Raw genomic sequence first — 22,998 nt, 5'->3', positions numbered from 1 at the left:
CGATTCCCAGGCAGGGAACCACCCCAGCCACTGGGGGGTTGCACGAGGCAATGCACTCTCAGACCTCAAGACAACATGTTTATTATATTAGTAGGGGGCATGGTGGCTTATTACCTCTGGGGCTGGGGGGTTCAAATCCAACCTTCGCCCGTTGTGCACAGAGTTTGCATGCTCTTTCCATGCTTCAGGGGTACGGAACTTTGGGTACTCCAGTTTCCTCCCCAGTCCAAAGTTGTAGGCTGATTGGCATTTCCAAATTGTCCATAGTGTATGAATGGGTGTGAATTGGTACCCGTCCACCCTCTCCCGTCTTGTGCCCCGAGCTCCCTGGGGAGCTTCCTCACAACCCTGTGTAGGATAAATGGAGCAAAAGATGGACGGCTGGATGGATGTTTAACAGTCTTAGATTATGTGGAGCATCCACTATGAGTCCCTGTGTGTTAGAGGTTACTATAGAAAACGACCTATCGTTCATGTTAAATCCAGAACTCCTCTCCGAACTGTGCTGCTATATAAAAATAATGCTGACCAATCAGACTCAAGAATTCAACCATGCTGCGGTATAAAAACGGTTAATCTGTTAACGAACCGTCGTCGTCTACTGTGTGTGTTTTGTGTGATTTCGGAGGTGAAATCTTGTAAGATCTGAGAGCCTGAATGTGTGTGGTGGTTTATTTGTTTGCCCTTGTCATTACACACCATTACACTTCTCTTTCCTTCTCTCATTTTCCTCTCTCTATCTCTGTCCATCTGTCCATAACCATAGCCACATGTGCTCAGTGTGTCGTGCTAGCCGGGCGAGTCGTCATCTCTCATCATTGTCTTCCTTTCATCCAGATTCTCTTTACCCACTATCCCACCGCTAGTTAGATGCCATGGACAGAACACACAGAGGGGGAAAAAAAAGAAAGTTTCTTACATGTGTGACTGTGAAATTCCAGGCGGAGGAGCAGTCTCAGAGTCCCTCTGGCTTGAAACTAACCACATATAGAAAGACATGGAGAGGAAATAAAGAGAAAGAGAGAGACTCAGTGGTGCTGTGTTGTTTGGTCTGTGCTCATTCAACTCTTTTCTTGCTAATTCTCCTGTGTGCGAGAGCTTTGAAGGGGTTTCACACAACCGCAGCCATGATCCTAGCGGAGACGCCGAAGTTCTGATTCCATCGTTTATATGCAGTTTCGCCCAATTATATTTCTCAAACAATATCCCACAATTCCTCACGAACAGAATTCTTTTGAACTAACAACAGAACCATATCACACGAGAGAGCAAGATCTTTAAAAAAAAAAAAAGAAAACAAAACAAACAAGAAAATTAAAATGGTAAGGACTGCACGTGTTGCTATTTGAATGAAGCATACAGGATGATACAAAATGAAATGAAATAAAATTCAATTAAATGTGAAATATTCCTGAATTCTTAAATAATAAAGACCAAATGAAATATCAAACTCAACTTTGGATGCAACTTAATGTCGGATCGTTTGAGCTTTTTTCTTAAAAACATTCTTAAAGAGATTTATTATTATTATTATTATTATTATTATTATTAGTAGTAGTAGTAGTAGTAGTAGTAGTAGTAGTAGTGGTATTAGTAGTAGTAGTAGTAGTAGTAGTAGTAGTAGTGGTATTATTATTATTATTAGTAGTAGTAGTAGTAGTAGTAGTAGTAGTGGTATTAGTAGTAGTAGTAGTAGAAGTGGTATTATTATTATTATTATTAGTAGTAGTAGTAGTAGTAGTAGTAGTAGTAGTAGTGGTATTAGTAGTAGTAGTAGTAGTGGTATTATTATTATTATTAGTAGTAGTAGTAGTAGTAGTAGTAGTAGTAGTGGTATTATTATTATTATTATTAGTAGTAGTAGTAGTAGTAGTAGTGGTATTAGTAGTAGTAGTAGTAGTAGTAGTAGTAGAAGTGGTATTATTATTCTTATTATTATTATTATTAGTAGTAGTAGTAGTAGAATTAGCAGTAGTAGTAGTAGTAGTAGTAGTAGTGGTATTATTATTATTATTATTATTATTATTATTATTATTATTATTATTATTAGCAGTAGTAGTAGTAGTATTAAAGAAGGATTTAAAATCATGTAGCTTGTTAGCTGTTGCTGTTGTGCGATGTTGGTGGTGATCTACAAGTCCACAAAATGTCCTGCGATGTCCTCTACTGCTTACGGTTTGTTTCTTTTATAACAAATTAACAAAATGCATAATTCAGCAGAATCGTACTGTAATTGCATTTTCTTGTATGTAGAACCTTTTTCAATTTCCGATCACTGGATTTAAACGAGCTCTGAATAACACCAATAATTTGTCATTTCATACATTTGTTGTGTTATTTATAGGATAAGAGCTGTCCCCGTGTTTTCTATACAGTATTTACTATTACCAATTCATCATGTATCTCTCTCTCACACACTCGTTCTCTCTCTCACACTCACTCTCTCTCTCACACTCTCTCTCTCTCTTTCTCTCTCTCTCACACACTTGTTCTCTCTCACACTCTCTCTCTCTCTCTCACACTCTCTCTCTCTTTCTCTCTCTCTCACACTCACACTCTCTCTCACACACTCTCTCTCACACACTCTCTCTCACACACTCTCTCTCACACACTCTCTCTCACACACTTGTTCTCTCTCTCACACTTACTCTCTCTCACACACTCACTCTCTCTCTCACACACGCTCTCTCACACACTCTCTCTCACACACTCTCTCTCACACACTTGTTCTCTCTCTCACACTTACTCTCTCTCACACACTCACTCTCTCTCTCACACTTACTCTCTCTCACACACTCACTCTCTCTCTCACACACTCTCTCTCACACTCACTCTCTCTCTCACACACTCTCTCTCACACACTTGTTCTCTCTCACACACTTACTCTCTCTCACACACTCACTCTCTCTCTCACACACTCTCTCTCACACTCACTCTCTCTCACACTCTCTCTCACACTCACTCTCTCTCTCACACACTCTCTCTCACACACTTGTTCTCTCTCTCACACTCACTCTCTCTCACACACTCTCTCTCTCTTTCTCTCTGTCATACACAATCTCTCTCACACTCATTCTCTCTCTCACTCACACACTCTCTCACTCATTCTCTCTCAAACTCTCTCTCTCTCTCTCTCTCTCTCTCTCTCTCTCTCTCTCTCTATCTCAGCTAGGACAGAGCTGGAGGCTCAGGACAAACAACTCACTGAAACACAGAAAAGGTACACACCTGACTGTGTGTGTGTGTGTGTGTGTATGTGTGTATGTGTATGAGTGTGTATGTGTGTGTATGTGTGTGTGTATGTGTGTGTGTGTGTAAAGGTACTGTTATGACTCTGTAAGGAATGTAGTGTTCAGGTTTTTACTCCTGAAGTGATTTAGCATTTTTGGATGTTTCGCAGCTTCCTGGAGCTGAGTGCATTTTTCTTAGTTAAGCCTAAAGGAGAGGAAAAGGAGGTGTCCCCAAACACGTTCTTCTCTGTGTGGTACGAGTTCTCCTCCGACTTTAAAGACCTATGGAAAAGAGAGAGCAAACTCCTGCTGAAGGAACGGTGGGTCTCACTGTGTGCTGAGTTACACTAATAGAAAGAAAAAAAACAACCCCATTCAAATCTCAAAACAAAATATCGTTTCTACAATAAAGTACACGCTACCACAGCGCAGCGGAATTCTCAGACAGCACTTCTGTCTGTAACGTCAACGATTATATTAACATGCTCACTCTCATTGTTTCTATAGCAACAGATAAATAATACACATTAATAGATAAATAATACACATTGCCATGGCATGTTGTACAAGTCCAAAGTGTGTTATTCCTTACTTAATCAACCAATCACTAATGAATTGATTATAAGTCTATTCAAATTATTAGAATTAATTCAGTTAAAGTAATAGAATAAAATTTAACCTTTAATAGGTAAGAAACAAGTTTTATAAACACTTCATTGAGAAGCCACTCCCTATGTTCTCTGGAGCACTATTTTTCAATTTAGAGGCAATTAAAAGAAAAAAAAATCTTCCAATAGTTATGATGTTTTCAGGTTAAAAGCGGCTGAAGAGACGATCAGACAGACACACGAGAAAGCGACCTACAGCGTCAAACCCAAACACGCGTCCGGGATGGTGAGTGGCCTTCTTTTTTTTTTTTTTACATTCAAAAAACTGTGCTAGATTTTGCTAATGAAATATAAAATATATTAGAATATTATATTCCTGAATTCATCCTGACTTTTTATCTTGGATATTTGTAGAACAAGGAGACTCATACAGCACGTTCACATGGACAACAATAATCCGATATTAACCCGATTAAGACGATACTCTGATTAAGAAACTAGCATGTAAACAGAGATTACTGATGACCTTAATCTGATTAAAGTCACACTCGAAGTAAACACATATGGAATTAAGACGTGTGGAGTATTCCTGTTTTAGTCGCATTATCGACGTGCGTTACAGACACGTACACACCTTAATCACACTATTAACATCGTGTGAGAGTTTTCACCGCATTGTGAGACAGGACACGTACACACACACGGCAGCGCTCGACCGTTCGACGGCAAACAATTGAGCACGGCTGCGTCCCAAACCGCGTACTTACCGGCTATATACTAGGAGAAATACATGTATCTCAGCTACTATATAGACGGTAAGCACGCGGTTTGGGACGCAGCCCACGGCTTCAAGCAGTCGTCCTATTTGCACGTACAGCACGACAAATAATTAACCGCACTTGAAGCTTTTGTAAAAATTAAACATAAAAACACCCAAAACCGTATACGCTTCCATAACGAAGACGAATTGTATGCCGATACGTGAAATTCTAGAGGGAACGTCAGACGGCGTGGCGCGGTGACGTAATGACGTGTGCCGTTAATCGATCTATGCTCTATAACACGTAAAACATGAAAGGTGTATCCTAAAATCAACTCACGTAAACACGTTCATCAGAATATCGTCTTATTCAGAATAAGCTCAATAATTAGATTACCGCTGTCCGTGTAAACACAGTCATAGATTCCACTTAGTACTAAAGTCTGAGTACGCTAAGTTATCTGCATTATCTTTGAAAAAGAAGTACATGTTCGTCTGTTAATGTTTTCCCGCTGAACATTTTTGCTACGGCGTAAACGTGTGAGGACGTCGCCGTGGCTGAAATCCATCCACGGGCTAGATTTATTTATTTATTTATTCATCTATTCATTCAGTTAAGTAAGTTTAACCAACAATGTGGTAAACAATCGTTCTGATTGCAAAGGAAAAAAAGATGCTTCTACTGTATGTACTTCATATACACAATGTGGAGCTACATACACAGTATCTGTGCAAGAGTCAGAGCTCTAGCTAATCTTCTCATCTCTTCTGGCGTGGTGAGACGATAGTACTTTATCTACACGTCACCATTACAGAGACACTAGGGAATTCTGACACCGGTTAGCCTCAAGTTACCTTTTTCTTGTTACCATTGCTAACCTTATTATCAGCATTTACTTCACTGTTTACTTCATTATGAACTTGCTCTGTGTTGATGCATAGTATAGGTGCTCACTTCTCATTTTCCATGAACAACTTCTTGGCATTATCTCCTCTGAGTATTTCATATCCCCTGCTGTTTAACCTGCCAGTTGGCTTGGGAATTTTGTGCTGCTGGTGTGGTTAAGTGGTTTTCCCTCACGATACCATTACTGCACAGGCTAAGTTGGCTGGATAATGCTATTTCACAACACTGGGGTTGGAGTTAGATTTCCAACCATTCATCCACTTGTTTCCCTGGTGGGTAAAGTTCTCCATTGGCATTACATCACTGTCTAACCAATCAGCAGGCCTGTATGTGCCACTAGAGTGGTTGATTTTTATTTATTTATTTATTTATGTATTAGCCACTCCATGTCTTGGGCAATGGTGGCTCAGTGGTTACGGCTCTGTTTTACTGACCAGAAGGTTGGCGGTTCAAGCCCCAGCACTGCCAAACTGCCAGAGTTGGGCCGCTAACCATATCTGCTCCAGGGGCAATGTATCGTTGCTGACCATGCACTCTGACCCCTGCTTCCCAGCAAGCTAGGATACACGAAAAAAAGAATTTCACCGTGCTGTGATGTATATGTGCCAAATAAAGGCATCTTCTTGCTCATTGTTGAATCTTTGAACCGGTCTATAATCTCCAATGTTCATTGTTGAGTTTTTTTTGTTTTGTTTTTTGTTTTTTTTTAACGTTTCTGAAATCAAATTTACGTGAAATGGCTTGTCGACATCATTTCAAAGTAAGGGTATGCAAACTTTTGCACTCAAATACATACGTGCAGATAAGAGCGCGTAAACACCGCGACTCTCCAGGACCTGCGTTTGGATCCTGAATTCCGTTCGAAGCTCGCACGAATTAGCCAAATAGGTTTTAATGATCATTGATCACAGATGGACATCTTTTCTTGTTTGACTAAATACAAATAACACATCCCAGTTGTTTCTGTTGTTTGACAGAAAGCCAAACTGGGGCAGAAGATCTGAAGCTTTGCGGTGCTGTTAGACATTTTCTGTCCTTTTACACTCCTGATTAAACGCATGCTGAGTTCGATCATTAGCCGTCGAGCTGAATCAGCAGTTTTCGACCGAACTGAAATGAGAAACACTGACCTGTGAAGCGAAGGACAATCAAAGTGTCGCCATTGTACATCAACTGCAGTAGCAATGAAGTATATTGAATAAACTTTTTCTCAAAGTTAGAAATCTGCGAAAGCTGTTAATGTCTTTTTATTTTTTTCTTTCTTCTTTTTTTGCAACCATTTATTATTTCTGCTGAAACTGTGCGCTGGAACTTTGCTATTTATGATGGTAAGACAATAAAAATATCTGCCGTGTTGTTCACACGTCCATAGAGTGAAGTGTTTTGTTGTTCCTACAGATTTTACTCATCTCGCTAAGCTCACCTGGTTTAGTTAATCGTTTGAAAAGAAAGTCATTTGATTTGTTTTAGACGCATCCCTATAGTCACGTTTGGGGAAAAACAGGTTAAAGATAATACTGTCTTTAGCACAAGGCGGGGTACACCCTGGACAGGGTGCCAATCCATCACAGGGCACAATCACATACACACTCATTCATACACTACGGACACCTTAGACACAACAATCAGCCTACCATGCATGTCTTTGGACTGGGGGAGGAAACCGAAGTAGCACCGGGGCCACGGTGGGAATCGAACCCCCAACCCTGGAGATGTGAGGCGAACGTGCTGACCACTAAGCCACCGTGCGCCGTGCGTTACATGCTTTTCAGTTTAATAATAAGTGTTTTCTATAGACCTGAGAACATAAGGAGAAGATCTAAGAAGATTAAGCTGTATGTATTTTATTAAATTAACCTTGCTTGGTTGTTGTTGTTGTTGTTGTTTTTTAAAACTTGCTTAGCTATTTTTTCCTTTTTTGAAACTAAAACATTTACAAATAAAACACATGTAAAGACACGAACGACGCATTGAATACACCACAGACCCAGAATATAAAGTTGGAAAGCATCATTGAAATTGCTCATTTCTGTAGCAGGACTGTGCATCTGATTTATTTTATTTATTTATTGTTCTAAATACATGCGATGATCAGATTCAGATTTTTTTCTGAAACCTTAATTAACTGAATATTGAATTAGGACTTGAAGGTAAGACACTATTATCAACAAAGAGCATTGAGAAAGTACATCGTGGTTAGAGTACTGGAATATGTTTTGGGAAATAAATCCCTATACTAGGTAGCAGATCTTACCATGTGTTGTGTCGGTTAATGGCTCTGAAACGTCCATAAATTTGTCCTGTAGTGTATACAGTATGTAGAAGAATAACAAACTGACCAGAAGACTATGTTTAAAGTGTGTAAATTCAGGTTTGTTTTTAGTGAAGCATACAGTTTTCTGTACAATATACAACAACAGATGTATTATATAACGTTTTATGTATGTATATATATATATATATATATATATATATATATATATATATATATATATATATATATATATATATATATATATATATATTTGTATTTTGTAAATAACAACTATAAAAAAAAAAAACTCCAGTATATACGTATGTATACTTCCAGCAACTGTTATTTATTTGTTTTTAATGGCTGATGGATCATATTGGTGCACAATATTCACAACGACAGTCAGTTCAAGGTGCCAAAATCAGGTCAAGGTGCCAAGTAGTGGTATAATGGATGCGATCTTGTCCCGACGTTTTTGCTTTCACACCTACAGCGTGTCCATCAGGACGAATCCTGTAACCTGTGTCGTGAAATCCATATTAATAACACTGCCGTTCTTTCATCTATGTCACCAAAGTCCAGGTGACATATTGCTATGACGTCAGTTTGGTGCAAGCCTTGACCAGTCCTGTGTTGGCCTGAACGGATCTAAGATGGAGGTGTAGCAGCACTAATTTTCCGATATTCCTTTTCCGATGTTAATCGGAAAATAGTTCTAATTAGCGGTGATTCAATTTGTCATTGTGTTGAATCCCATTTCATCTCTTGTGATCGTTTGAGATTTTGGCCTTCACACTCGCACGTAGACGTTATAGCAGTGTTTACTTTGAACAATTTCACATGGCCAGGAAGTGGTACAATGGGCAGATTTATTTATTTATTTATTTATTTATTTATTTATTTATTTTGCATCTTAGAGAGAGAGAGTATCCATGAAGGATTGCCAGACTTGAAATCTTGAAATCCCAATGTCTGATTATATACTTCACCAAGCTATAGGATTTACCATGACACCAGTATCCATTGTCCAGGCTTGATGTGAAGACTAAGGCTCAGGAGTTGTTGGATCCTTGAGCAAGACTCTTAACTCTCACCTTCTCAGCCCAGTTGTAAGTTGCTTTGGACCAAAACATCTGCCAAATAAGTAAATGTGAATTTCTTTTTACTAATGGATAGCACTTCATTAAGCACAATCAACTATTATTTATTATTGAAGGTTTGTATGGTGTTTGTATCACTGCTTCGCATTGTCAGACTTCAAATCCATTTCCAGTCTGACTGAAGTATATCCATCTAGATATCAGTTCAAGGTATTTTTTTCTTCTGGCTTTTTATCTATAGCATGTCCATTCAGTAAAAACAGGCTCAGTTTGTTGTATCGAGAACCACTTCCAACAATCCCCCTTGGTCAGTGGGTGTCACTGACGCTAACCGACATGCACCTGCATTCCTTAATGCGCTGGACCTTCCGATGTCGGTACGGGGGCTGTAACCTGGGACAGTGAAGCCGTACCGTTAGTGTGGAGATCCGGTGAGGTTTGCAGAAAGAACAGGACTGGAAGGAAGCACCGTGGTTGGACTTCGGCGTCCGTTTTCGACCATGGCGGCCATTTGCGGGAGCCAGATGTCGTGGGATGTAAAACGAATTGCACTGGCCATAACAGAAATGGTTGATGATGGTTTGACTCACACAGCCCTCCAGGCTAACAGTCTGCTTCAGCGGCTGGGTTTTACACCAGTCGCTCTTCAGGTACTTCCGCTCGGTCACCACCAGCGCCTCACGACTCGACAGCAGCACTTCCTGTTTGCCTTTGTGCCGTTTTGATGGAGGTTGCTGAGACAGGGATGATAGTGTGATGGACGAGGAAGACAACAGCTCATTGCCTTTCAGCTTGTAAGGGGAGGGGATGGAGCTTCGTGGGCGGAGCTTCTTGGTTTCCATGGACGCACAGAGGGTGCAGGCCAGAATGGCAGGTAAGGCCAGTTTCCAGAACATTCTAATGAGAAACAGAAGAAGCAATAAGAGAGAAAAGAAGCGATAAGAACCTCCTGAAATTTTAATATGTATAATGCATGAAGCAGGTATTGAGATCATTCTTTTAAGAGTGAAATATAACATTTTATTATTAGTTTTTAAATCTCTTAATGGAGTAACACACTCATACCTCTCTGAAGGTCTGATAAACTGTATACCAAAAAATCTTTTGCTCTTCCAGTGCTAACCATCTCCATATCCTACATATAATCCTTAAAAAACTGTATTGGCTTTTTGCTTTTATGCAACAAACATCTGGAACACGTTGCCAATTAGCATTCAGACTCAGTCTATCGGCAAGTTTAATACAAAAATCAATCAAACAAACAAACAAAAACAAAAAAGCCCTGCCTTTTCACAAAACTTAATAAAACTTTTATACCAAATCGCTGTTGAATTCTCAATTCTGATTGGTCAGAAGGTCTTTAATATTCATTATCTATAACAGCAGCTCTGACAGGTCCATGCGACGGATGCTCAACATGAACGGGTGTTATTTAACAAAAATGAAAACCTGTACTTGTTCATATGATGAAGTTTTCTATAAGGAGATGTTTCTTTAACATTTATGGAAGGAGTCTCCAGTTTCACTACTTGTTCTGTGCATGTTCCATAACATTAAATATAACTATAAATGGATCGCTATGAATGGAAAGTGTTCTTTATTCTTTAATAAAAAAAATTTAAATTGTTAGTGCTGATTAATTGCTTTGGTATAAGATACATAAAACACTCTGGGACATGATCATGCTATTGGGAAATAATAACAACTTTGTTTTTTTTTCAGAGTAACTTCATCACAACACATTATTTGCTTCTTTAACATTGGACTATCTATTGTTTCTTGTTTGTTTTTTTTTACTTACAATTTTGAACTGCTTTTTTTAAACGTATGAAAGATGATGTGTAACGTATATGCGTTGCAATTATTTCATTTTGTTGTTGCTGTTTTTAAATTGTACCGTTAAAGAGTACCATCATGTGTAGGATCTGTGCTTGCTGTAGCATTTGCAGTTTCTTTTAACGTGCAGCGTCGGCCATAATGGAAATACGTATGAATGTCTTTCTTATATACTTTATATACTATATTCATGTCTATCGTCACAATTCCTCAACTTTATTCAAAACAAGTCGATTTCTAAGAAAAGTCAGAAATAGTAAGAGTCAGGTTTAGCGGTTGTAGCGAACAGTGACCGAAACCTAGCAAACGAGGCATGATCGCATTAATAAACCCCATAAGGAAAGCTTTGATCAATCCAAAGGTTTTTGGGTGAAATATTCCAGTCTGAAACAACAGCAGCATCCAGTTGCTCAGGTCTCAGGCTGAGCCAGTGGTAAATTAATCAGCTGCGTCTCCATTCCACGTCTCAGTCAGCATTACTGCTGTTTACTCCCTCAGAAGCCCTAGCATTCCCTGTACCAATAAACACGAGCACCCATCAAAGACGAGCAGCCTCGGATCCATGAGATCAGCAGGAAGTGGGCTTTTCAGTCTCTGGCGTGAACGGGAAAAATAATTAGAGCTTTGCTTACACCAGTGCTGAGATATGCCACGGATGTGTAAACAGTCTGAGAGAGAGAAAGAGCGAGAGAGAGCCATATGAAGGGTATTAGAGCCGAACATGGACATGGGAAGTTTAACACTGACTCCTCACACACACAAACCACAGCGAGACACTGGAAGTCTTTTAGAGACTATTTATGGGTTAATTAACTCTTGTGCAGGGTTTATCAAGTCATTCAATAACTGCAAGTAACTCCAGAGAATTCAGGTTGAAGGCAAAGACAAAAACAAATAGATCTGTATAGAACTTTCAATTCAATTTAGTTTTCAATTCAATTCAATTGTATTTGTGTAGCACTTTTAACAATGGACATTGTCACAAAACAACAGCTTTACAGAATGACGTAAATTTCAGGATATAATTAAAAACATTTTATGCATTTAATCCCAACGAAAAGGCCTAATTTAGTTCTGAGTTTTACCAGCTAACAAGCACAAGCATATTCATTAACGCTCATGTTGCTTGTCAGTGTGCGTTACTTTTATTCACTGTTAGTAGAAATGTGTTTCGTGCAGATGTTAATTATTCGGCTTATTTGGTTGATTTATTAAAATGATCGATTTATACAAGTAGTGTTATTTATGATGTGTTCATGGTGAAGTTCAGTCAGTACGTTTACACGGACGACGATAATCCGATATGAACCCGATTAAGACGATACTCTGATTAAGAGACTAGCATGTAAACAGACATTATTGATGACCTTAATCCGATTAAAGACAAATTAAATGGAATTAAGACGTGTGGAGTATTCCTGTTTTAGTCGCATTATCGGCGTGCGTTACAGACACGTACACACCTTAATCACACTATTAACGCCGTGTGAGAGTTTTCACCGTGTTGTGCGACAGGACACGATCACACACAGCAGCGCTCGACCGTTTGACGCCAAATAAGAGCGCACGGCTGCATCCCAAACCGCGTACTTACCTACTACAGTATATAGTAGGAGAAATACATGTATCTCAGCTACTATATAGTAGGTAAGTACGCGGTTTGGGACGCAGCCCACAGCTTCAATCAGTCGTCTATTTGCACGTACAGCATGACAAATAATTAACCGCACTTGAAGCCTTCCTGAAATAAAAAATAAAAACACCCAAAACTGTATACGCTTCCATAACGAAGACGAATTGTATGCCGATACGTGAAATTCTGGAGGGAACGTCGGACGGCGTGGTGTGGTGATATGACGTGTGCTGTTAATCGATCTACGTTCTATAACACGTAAAACCTGAACATGAAAGGGGTATTCTAAAAGCCACTCATGTAAACACCTTAATCAGAATATCGTCTTATTCAGAATAAGGTCCATAATTAGATTACCGCTGTCCGTGTAAAGATAGTCAGTGTCTGTTCCTGTTAACTAATGTGTTAAATAACGTCAGTTAACATTAATGTAGTGTTCAAGTGCATTATCGCTATACTTCTAATGCATTCTGCCATATAAATAATGTACATCTTCTTTTTGTGTAGTCTTTGTATTTCATAGGCAGACAGTGTTGCTGTGCGTTTGTGGACGGGACTATTGGAAAATTCCATACGACTAAGCAGAGTCAGTAGAAAACAACGTGAACTAAGCAATCTCCTCTATTTAAATGAGCCATGATAATAAACACATGCAGTGCTAAGCACAAACCCAGCGGAAATTCATTACCAGGAACCGTTTGACTTTTTACAGCTCGGAAACCACAAGCCGCAAATACCAGCATGTCCTACACACGTGCACACAGCCCACATCTCCGAGAGCTGATACCAGCATGCGAGTTAGCACTTCCGAGCTCCTATTACTGGCATAACACATGCCGGGTGAACATAAAAACACTTTGAAGCAAAACCGCAAATAAGTGGTATGAGCAATTGAGTGCTTTTCAACAAGTATGCGTACACACATGCAGGAAAATAACAAACTGAATTAGCAACGGATGGAAAAAAACACACAAAAAAACATCAACAAGAGTTAGATTTAATCCCTCCACCATGTAATTACCTCGTCTTAGGGATGCTGCTCCGACTAGTGCTGATGCCCATGCAGCCGCCTTAATCTCACGCTTATGGCAAAATGCGTAAGGTGTGCTGAGAGCGATTTGGATACCCTCCCTAAACATTTTCCCTAAACAGCTTCTTCGTGTTTGGATCAGACAACGACTGAGAGAAGTGTAAAAGAAGAACGGAGATGAAGTGTTCAGAAAAGTGAAGGGTCTTTGTGTCATAATCATATTTAGGGTTTGTTTTTTTAATTTTATGATATTTGGTTAATTGGTTTAAATTATTATGGTTTAAACCATTATTGGGCAGTGGTAGCTTCACAGGCTCTGGGTTACTGATCAGAAGGTCGGGGGTTCAAGCCCCAGTACTGCCAAACTGCCACTGTTGGGCCCTTAAGCAAGGCCCTTAACCATCTCTGCTCCAGGGGGCGCTGTATCATGGATGACCCTGCACTCTTTCCCCAACTTCTTGACATGCTGGGATTTTCGAAGAAAAAAGAATTTCACTGTGCTGTAATGTATACGTGACCAATAAAGACTTATTATCATTATAACCAGCACCATCAGAAAGACACAGATGTACAGATGAGCCCTTGATCAAGGTCATTACATTTACATATAAATGGGGGCGGCTGTGGATCAGGTGGTAGAGCGGGTTGGTCACTAATCGTAGGGTTGGTGGTTCGATTCCCGGCCCACGTGACTCCACATGCCGAAGTGTCCTTGGGCAAGACTCTGAACCCCGAGTTGCTCCCTTGCGCCTTGCGTGGCAGCTCTGCTACCACTGGTGTGTGTGTGTGTGTGTGAATGGATGAATGAGACACAGTGTAAAGCACTTTGGAACCGCTAAGGTTAAAAAAACGCTATATAAGTGCAGACCATTTACATCTGCACTTAGTCATTTAGACTCTGTTATCCTGAGCTTGATATGTCATTCCTGTTGCATTAGAGCATCTACCAAAGTAATACAAAAAAATCCATTTTTATATAATGTAGTTTCAGTTTTATTTCTAGAAATGATTTACCGTATCGTGTATCTTTTCCAGTAAACAAAGCGAAAGAATTAATCTTTTGTTTTCCCAATGGTCTATTTTGGCGCCAAAAGTTCTGGCCACCCGAGCGAGAGTAGTCACACTACCATGACGTTAACGTTGGCTCCCGCTTAAGACTGAGGTTATACTTCACACATCACAACCAAATCAACAGTAATGATGGCGGGAGTTGACGATGTGTATCTTGAGAAAATGCTAGAAACAGTATCGGAGGCGCCGAAGTGGACGGCATATCAGACTATTAAATCGACGTCGTCATGACAACAGGAGTATTTTGCTTTGTCGTACTGATACCAGAAATTGACAATGAGAAACACTGTTGTTTTGCTTTCGCATACTGCTCCTGCTGTTAATCTTGCTATCGCATCACGTGTCCAGGTCTAGTCTATGTTGAAGTTAAAAGCATCTATTAATAATAATCCCAATTAAAAAAAAAAACATTTAGCTCAATCGCATAGAGTTACAGAGGTGACAGCTCAAGCTGGTGTGTTCTAGTTCTCAGATGTTCTTACTCAGCCTGGTGCAGTGTGTAAGTGAAGAAAGAAAGGGTGTGTAAGTCTCTCACATGGTCTTAGTTTGATGGAGTGTGTAGGGTTACGGTGCATAGCTGCGGCTGAGACTGTGGGCAGACGGGCCTGCCATATCCAGCACTGAATACACTTAATAACCATTTGTTCAGTCGTACAGAGATAACCAGTCAGAACCATTGGTGCTCTGAGTCCGCACGCACAAATAAACACATACACACACTCCAAAATGAAGGCATATTTTGCTACCGAGTAATATCAAATCATTAATAACTAGTTGAATCACTTGCTAAAGAGGGAAAATCCCAAAGCATCGGGGTTTTAATCCTCTTACCCGAACCAGATCTGAGACGCAGCCACTTTGAACAGATTTGCAGAATCTCTCCTACTCTTTCTCTCTCTCTCTCTCACTCACACACACACAAAGACACACAAACACACACACACACACACACACACACTCTCTCTCTTCAGTGGTCGAATTGCAAACAATTGTCATGGGGTATGATGATTCCAAATAACAGGGTGGGGGACCGGTTTTATCCTGGCAGACAATATGCAACTAAATACTACCAGAGACAGATTTACACCCCCCCCCCCCCCCCCCCCATCCCCAATATCTCACAGAGACATTGTTACCTAACTAGCCATGTTTATACTATGTAAGAGCCTAATTAATGCAGTGTAGAGACTGTACCTGTCTGTTTATTTATTTGTTTGTTTTTTATAAATGAAGAATATTATCCATTTTCAAAAAAAATGTTTATTTGACTTCCATTGTTAGGAAAAAAAAAAAAAAGTTTTCTTTATTTGCTTAAATTCCTTGACAACTCTCTTGCACCGTACCTGTGGGTAGAGTAGCTCTGTGCTCTACAAGAGTCGAGGTTTTGGTTGCGCCAAATCCCCCCTAATAAGTCACTCACGGGTCAAAGGTCAATGGTCAGGTCGAAGTTGATCCATGCAGGAATAGGAGCCAGTGAAAACAGCAGAGAAGCAGATCTGCTACAGAGATGAGAAGATAAGAATTACCCTACAGAGAGGTACAACAACATCCTCTGAATACCCCTTAGAGTGAGACATATTGCACTAAAAACCTCCCAGAAATGAATCTGTACTTCGAAATGCTAGCAGAGACAGCTTTGCCCCCTAAATACACATTTAGTTCATTCAGAAAGAGCAACCTGTTCAGGCCTGTTCCAGAGATCAGAAGATGTAAAAAATAAATCAGAGAGAGACATGTTCGTCTAAAATACCCTTTAGATTGAGACCTTTTCCACTAAATATCTCATAGAAACAAATCTATACTTTGGAATGCTACTGTACCAGAGGCAGACTTGCCCCCTAAATACACACAGTTGATCTGCTCTAGAAATAAAGAGACAATCATTACCCCACAGAGAGACACAATTCCTCCAAATACCCCTTAGAGTCCAACCCCTTCCTCTAAAGGTCTCCCAGAAACAAATCTGTACTTCGAAATACTACCAATGAGAGAGATCTGCCCCATATACATAGTTCGTTCCAGGCAGGAGAAGCAGATCTGCCCCAGAGATGAGAAGACAAGAATTAACCAACAGTGAGAGACACAAACAGAGTCTTGTTCCACTAAATACAATACCTCCCAAAAACAAATCTGTACTTGTAAATCCTACTAAAGATCTAAAGTCTAAATATTACAAGAAATGTAATATTCAAATTTAAGGTCTTGATGCTCATGTACAAGATCTTTTCTGGAACAGCATCCCCCTACCTCAACACTCTCCTCGAGGTCTACGTTCGCTCACGCGACCTGCCATCGATTTACGGCCGACGCTTTGTAGTGCCTACTCGGCGTGGCTGAAGGTCCCTTTCCAGAACCTTCACACGAACTGTCCCTCAGTGGTGGAATGAACTTCCAACCTCAATCCGGACCACAGAATCTGTCACTACCTTCAAAAAAAACAGCTAAAGACCCACCTCTTCTGTGAGCACGTAACTAACCCCTAAAACCCCAACTCTCACATTATCTTTATAAAAAAAAATAAATAAACAAAGTAATAAATTACTTTGGCTCTTACACCTCTACTCTGTGCACTTTGCTCTTCTAGAACTCAATTAAAAGATCTTGTACCGTAGCACTACTTGTATTGTTCTCCGCTTGATATATCGCTTTGCTGGTATTTCCTCATTTGTAAGTCGCTTTGCATAAAAGCGTCCGCTAAACGAATAAATGTAAATGTAAGACATGGATTCGCGGTTCTAAACTTTTCTCTAAATACCCCACAGGACCCTATCTCTCAAAATTCCCCTAATGACAGAACGCTTTCTCTAAATACTCCTAGAGACAAGTACCCCACAAAAATCTCAAATACTCCTCAGAGACAAGCGTCACCTTCCGAGTTCCTAGAGACAAACTTCATCATCAAAATACTTTCTGGCTACACAACAACATCCAAATGGTATAGCGATAATCTTTTCACTAAAAACCAGTTTCAGAGTTTGAACTTTTGTTTTAATTACACACTTGAATCAGAACACTTTTTTCGAAATACTCCACATCCTGACACTAGGAAGATGACACGCTACCTTTCCCGCCCTTTAAACCCTGTCAAAGACTGACATTTGCCTTAATATTTCCCCAAAAAAATCTCTTTTTAACAAACTCTATCCACCAAATACCCTAGCAATACCTTTTGCTCTAAATAATCCAAATACCATCTCCAAAATACCTTACAGAACCCCTTTTCCTGGAGAAACAACCCACTTCCTCTAAGAACCCCACAAATACAAACCTTTCTTCTAAATACTCCCAAAGGACAGATCTCACATTTGATTCGGAGTCAGACCTGTCCCAGAGACAGGTCTCTTCATGGAAATATTACTCAGACACTTTATCAAATCCTCCTAAATATCTTGCTTAAAGTTAGGGCTCTATACTGAACAACCCCTAAAGACACACTTTTTCCAGACTAAATAACTCCCAGATACAGATGTGTTCATCTCGATATCTCAATTTCTTGTAAATACCAGCAAACGATCCCTCTTAGAAATCCCTCCTGTCTTCCTCTAAATACAGTCCGTGTACTATCTACTTACTACCCCCTGAGAGCCAGACCACTTCCTTTAAATACCCTAGACGTAAAGATTTTCCCAGAAATACCCCACTGAGAGACTTTTTCCTCCAGTTACATACCCTGCTGATGCGTATACCCCACTGGGGCAGACCGCTTCCTCTATATATCCCAGAAAGACTCTTTACTCTGTATAGTCGTCAGATATAACCAAGTGCTTTCCTTTAAGTTCCTTACAGAGAAACACAAATCTGCTGCGGAGACCGAAATATCCAACTACATACCCCATTAGCACAGGCGTCTTTCTCTACATGCCTCCCAGAGTCGGAGGTTTTTCCTGCAAATATGTACCTCGCAATTAGAAGTCTTCATCTAAATCCCTGACAAATCTTTCTGCTAAAATTGTCCACTGAAATCTCTGAAGTAAAAATGTATCCAGCACCCCAAATGTCCAGAAATGTCCCACAGAAACATCCTTTCCTATAAATACCCCTCAAAAGACAAGACATCTACTTATAATTAACCCCCGGAGACAGATCCCTTATTCAAAATTCCTTTCTCTAGAGGACAGGATTTGTGGTCCCTGGTGATAGCTTTCTCCCCAAATACACATCAGAGAAAGCTTTCTCCCACTTAATGCCCCCTTGAGGCAGTTAGCTTGTAAATACCTTGCATGAGCAAGTACCTTCTTTAAATGCCCTACTCCATGCCCCTGAAACACTACAGAGAAACATTTCCCTCTGAACACCTCGTTTGAGAAAGACCGCTTCCTCTTAATACCCAGTGAGGACGAGAACTTAATCTAAACACCCCACCTGAGAAAGAACTCTTCCGCTACATACCCCCAAGAAGACATTCTCTTCTTAAGTACCCCACCCGAGGAAAACCTCTTCATTTAGGTACCCGTTCAGAAAGATCTCTGCATTCAAATACCCCCCAAGAAAGACATCTTTATCTAAATACCTACTGTGAAAGAGTCTCCGGTATCTAAATATCACCTGAGAAAGACCTCTTCCTTTAAATACCCATTCAAAAAGACCTCTTTATCCAAATAACCCCCAAAGAAAGACCTGTTTATCTAAATACCCCCAGACTAGACCTTTTCCTCTAAATACCATCCGAGAAAGACTATCATTTTAGTTACCCCAACCAGACAGAGAAAGACATCTTCATCTAAATATCTCCTAATAAAGAGTTCTTCAACTCTATATCCCTTGAGAAATATATCTTCATCTAAATACCCCACAGAGAATGACGTCTTCATCTAAATACCCCTGTGAGAAAGAGCTCTTGATTTAAATACCCCACTGAGAATGATGTCTTCATCTACATACCCCTGTGAGAAAGAGCTCTTGATTTAAATACCCCACTGAGAATGACGTCTTCATCTAAATACCCCTGTGAGAAAGAGCTCTTGATTTAAATACCCCACTGAGAATGACGTCTTCATCTAAATACCCCTGTGAGAAAGAGCTCTTGATTTAAATACCCCACTGAGAATGACGTCTTCATCTAAATACCCCTGTGAGAAAGAGCTCTTGATTTAAATACCCCACTGAGAATGACGTCTTCATCTAAATACCCCTGTGAGAAAGAGCTCTTGATTTAAATACCCCACTGACAATGACGTCTTCATCTAAATACCCCTGTGAGAAAGAGCTCTTGATTTAAATACCCCCAGAGACAGATCTGTCGCTCTAAAACCCACCTGGTGGACTCAGCCCTTCTTCTAAATACCATCCAGGGACATATGTCGTCCTCTAACTCTCCCCTCAGAGACAAACCCAATGCCCTCAAACACACTGCAGAGACAGACCTTTTCCTCTAAATGCCCCAGAGTTGTCCTGGATCCCGTTGCTTGACGTTTGTTGATGATCAATTCCCTCTCGACTCCTGAACTGTTCGTGCTTCATATTAAACGGTTCTTTCTTCTCTCCCACTCATCAGATGTTGTTCGTCCATCTGACTCCATCTATCCTCCATCGCTCTGAGTGAATCTCCTCTCAGAATCCCTGACACGCTGTATTGAATCCTTTTAAAAGCACGGGACCTGATGGACATCAGGCACAGAGCAGAAGTGTCTCAGTTGCATGCAGTGTCTTTCTGTCTCGGTTAGTTGCTCTCTCTCTCTCTCTCTCTCTCTCTCTCTCTCTCTCTCTCTCTCTCTCTTTTTCTCTCTCTCTCTCTCTCTCTCTTTCCCCTCCTTTTCTCTGTATATGTGCTGCTCCTCCCTACAACCCCTCTCCTGCCCCCCGAACCCCACACCCAGTTCTGGAGTATATGTAGTGTAATACTGTCTGGTCTCTCTTTATCTCTCTGTGTCTCTTTCTCTTGTCTCTATTTCTCTGTGTTCATGTACATATCTCTCAATCTAATTCTGTTTCACTCTGCGTCTCGTCTCTCTCCTTTTATCCTCCTTCTTTCAGTGTCCTCCTTTCATCTCCTCTCTCGTTCTCCGTCTCCCAGTGTCCCACACTTGTCCTCTCTCTATATCTCCTCTCATTCTGTTTTTCTCAGTGTCCAGCTCTTTCTGTGCTCTATTTCTCTTTGTCTCAGTGTCCCTCTTTATCACCTCTCTCATTCTTTCTCTCGATGTTCCTTTTCTCTTTCTATCTTTTCTCATCTTCTTTCAGTGTCCCTCATCACCACCTCTCATTCTGTTTCTGTTTCTCTTTGTCTAACCTTCTGTCTCTTCTTTCTTTCAGTCAGTGTCCTCCTCTATCTCTTTTCTTTCTCTCAGTGTACCTCTCTGTCTTATCTCTCTTTCGTTTTCCTTCAGTGTCTCTATCTATCTCCTCTCTTTTTCATTGTGTTCCAGTCTATCTCATTTCTCTTTCTTTCATTTTCCCCACTCAGTGTCCATCTTTATCTCCTCTTTCTTTTTTTTTCTTCCAGGGTCCCTCTCGATCTTCTCTCTGTTTTTCTGAATGGACCGCTCTATTTTCTTTCTATTTCTCTCTGTCACTCTGTATCTTATCTCCTACTCTTTCCCTCTCTCATATCTCTCTTTTTCTCTTCTCTTTCATGCAGTGTCCCTCTCTATCTCTTTGTCTCAGTTTATTTTTTTTAAATCTCTTTAATTTCTCTCAATGTCCCTCCCTATCTCTTCTCTGTCTCTGTATCCCTCCCTATCTCTTCTCTTTCACTCAGTGTCTCTCTCCTCTCTTTCCCTCAGTGTACATATCTATCGCCTCTATTTCTCTTTCACTCAGTGTCCCTCACTATCTCTTCTTTTTCACTTATTGTATTTCCCTATCTCTTTTCTGTCCATCAGTGTCTCTATCTCTCTCTTATCATTCTCTGTGTCCCTCTCTGCCTCTTCTCTTTCTCTCAGTGCCCCTCTCTACTTCCTTTCATTCACTCAGTACCCCTCTCTACTTCCTTTCATTCACTCAGTGCCCCTCTCTACTTCCTTTCATTCACTCAGTGCCCCTCTCTACTTCCTTTCATTCACTCAGTGTCCCTCTCTATTTCCTTTCATTCACTCAGTGTCCCTCTCTATTTCCTTTCGTTCACTCAGTGTCCCTCTCGATTTCCTTTCATTCACTCAGTGTCCCTCTCTATTTCCTTTTGTTCACTCAGTGTCCCTCTCGATTTCCTTTCATTCACTCAGTGTCCCTCTCGATTTCCTTTCATTCACTCAGTGTCCCTCTCTATTTCCTTTCATTCACTCAGTGTCCCTCTCTATTTCCTTTTGTTCACTCAGTGTCCCTCTCGATTTCCTTTCATTCACTCAGTGTCCCTCTCGATTTCCTTTCATTCACTCAGTGTCCCTCTCGATTTCCTTTCATTCACTCAGTGTCCCTCTCTATTTCCTTTCATTCACTCTGTGTCCCTCTCTATTTCCCTTTGTTCACTCAGTGTCCCTCTCTATTTCCTTTCGTTCACTCTGTCCCGCTCTATCTCTTCTCTTTCTCTCCGTGTCTCTCTCTGTGTCTTCTCTTTCTCTCTGTGTCTCTCTCTATCTCTTCTCTTTCTCTCTGTGTCTCTCTCTATCTCTTCTCTTTCTCTCTGTGTCTCTCTCTGTGTCTTCTCTTTCTCTCTGTGTCTCTCTCTGTGTCTTCTCTTTCTCTCTGTGTCTCTCTCTGTGTCTTCTCTTTCTCTGTGTGTCTTCTCTTTCTCTCTGTGTCTCTCTGTCTCTTCTCTTTCTCTCAGTGTCTTTCTATTTCTCTTCTCTTCTCTCTCTCTCTCTCTCTCTCTGTCTCTCTCTATCTCTTCTCTTTTTCTCTGTCCGTCTCCGTGTCTTCTCTTTCTCTCTGTGGAATTCCCTTGAGTTTGAGATAGTTCAAAAAGCCTTTCTTCTTTTCTCTCTGATTATGGCAGTTATATACATATTTTGCTTGCTTTTTCTTTTCATGCGCACTGTTGTTTTGTTTTTTTTTATTACTTTTTTTTTATTGCAATATTTCTATTTTTAATGGCATTCTTGCGGCGTGCCAGCTCGGGGTTAAACATTCATTTGCTTCTTGTAAAATATGACTTATACGTTGAAGTTTTCCACACAACCACAATATTCTGCACAATAACAAACAAGTTTAAACATGAAAGATTTCATTTTCCATTTTTTCTATTGTTCAGGGCCTGATTGTTGTTGTTTAGAGCTAAATTTCCCATGAATTATTCAGTTGAGAAATCGACTGTGGATGCTTCATGCTTTTTCTCAATTTTCCTTCTCAGACTTGCAATTGTTTGCTCTCACGCTTTCTTCATATTCCTTTCATACTCTCTGTTTTTGCTTTTTCTTGCACTCGGTTTAACAATCACTTGTCCACACACACACACACACACACACACACACACACACACACACACACACACTACTACTACTACTACTACTACTACAGTGTATATAGTTTCTGATATTAAATATGAGTAATGCTATACCCTGTACAATGAACACTGCGGTACTTTGCCAAGAAATAATATATGTCTTTATGTTCAATAATATGTCTACAGCTAAATATTTCACTTTTAACTAAAGTGATTGATGAAAAATTCTTTTGCAAATCATCTAGGTCTCAC

The 22,998-nt window shown here is 40.2% G+C and overlaps 2 protein-coding genes across 7 annotated transcripts in view; one reads left to right on the top strand and one right to left on the bottom strand.

The window, feature by feature from the left end:
* Positions 1-6,878, top strand: part of fmn2a (formin 2a) — a 54,665-nt gene extending 47,787 nt beyond the window's left edge. The window contains exons 16-19 of the mRNA XM_047157871.2: positions 3,169-3,220; positions 3,401-3,550; positions 4,043-4,124; positions 6,483-6,878. Coding sequence (XP_047013827.2) covers positions 3,169-3,220; positions 3,401-3,550; positions 4,043-4,124; positions 6,483-6,509 — 311 coding nt within the window. The 3' untranslated portion in view covers positions 6,510-6,878. The remainder of the gene's footprint in view (positions 1-3,168; positions 3,221-3,400; positions 3,551-4,042; positions 4,125-6,482) is intronic.
* Positions 6,879-8,084: 1,206 nt separating this feature from the next.
* On the bottom strand, positions 8,085-20,128 carry grem2a (gremlin 2, DAN family BMP antagonist a). 6 transcript variants are annotated; one of them, XM_017477083.3, is made up of 3 exons: positions 19,793-20,128; positions 15,773-15,928; positions 8,085-9,756 (listed from the first exon to the last, which is right to left on the bottom strand). In XM_017477083.3, the coding sequence occupies exon 3, from the start codon at positions 9,753-9,755 to the stop codon at positions 9,168-9,170; it is 588 nt and encodes a 195-aa protein (XP_017332572.1). In that variant the 5' UTR covers position 9,756; positions 15,773-15,928; positions 19,793-20,128; the 3' UTR covers positions 8,085-9,167. The 6 variants fall into 6 exon arrangements, with proteins under 6 accessions (XP_017332572.1, XP_017332573.1, XP_017332574.1 ...); XM_017477084.3 differs by having other exon boundaries at positions 15,773-15,925; XM_017477085.3 differs by lacking the exon at positions 19,793-20,128 and adding an exon at positions 16,677-16,890.
* Positions 20,129-22,998: the final 2,870 nt, after the last annotated feature.

Source organism: Ictalurus punctatus, chromosome 9 (genome assembly GCF_001660625.3).
Source record: "Ictalurus punctatus breed USDA103 chromosome 9, Coco_2.0, whole genome shotgun sequence".
Classification (NCBI taxonomy): Eukaryota; Metazoa; Chordata; class Actinopteri; order Siluriformes; family Ictaluridae; genus Ictalurus; species Ictalurus punctatus.
The sequence above is the reverse complement of the archived record's forward strand: the minus strand, read 5'-3'. Positions and strand labels throughout refer to the sequence as shown.

What these genes read in the sequence shown, in the direction of transcription:
- grem2a (XM_017477083.3), bottom strand. Translation starts at nt 9,755, where the DNA reads ATGTTCTGGAAACTGGCCTTACCTGCCATTCTGGCCTGCACCCTCTGT.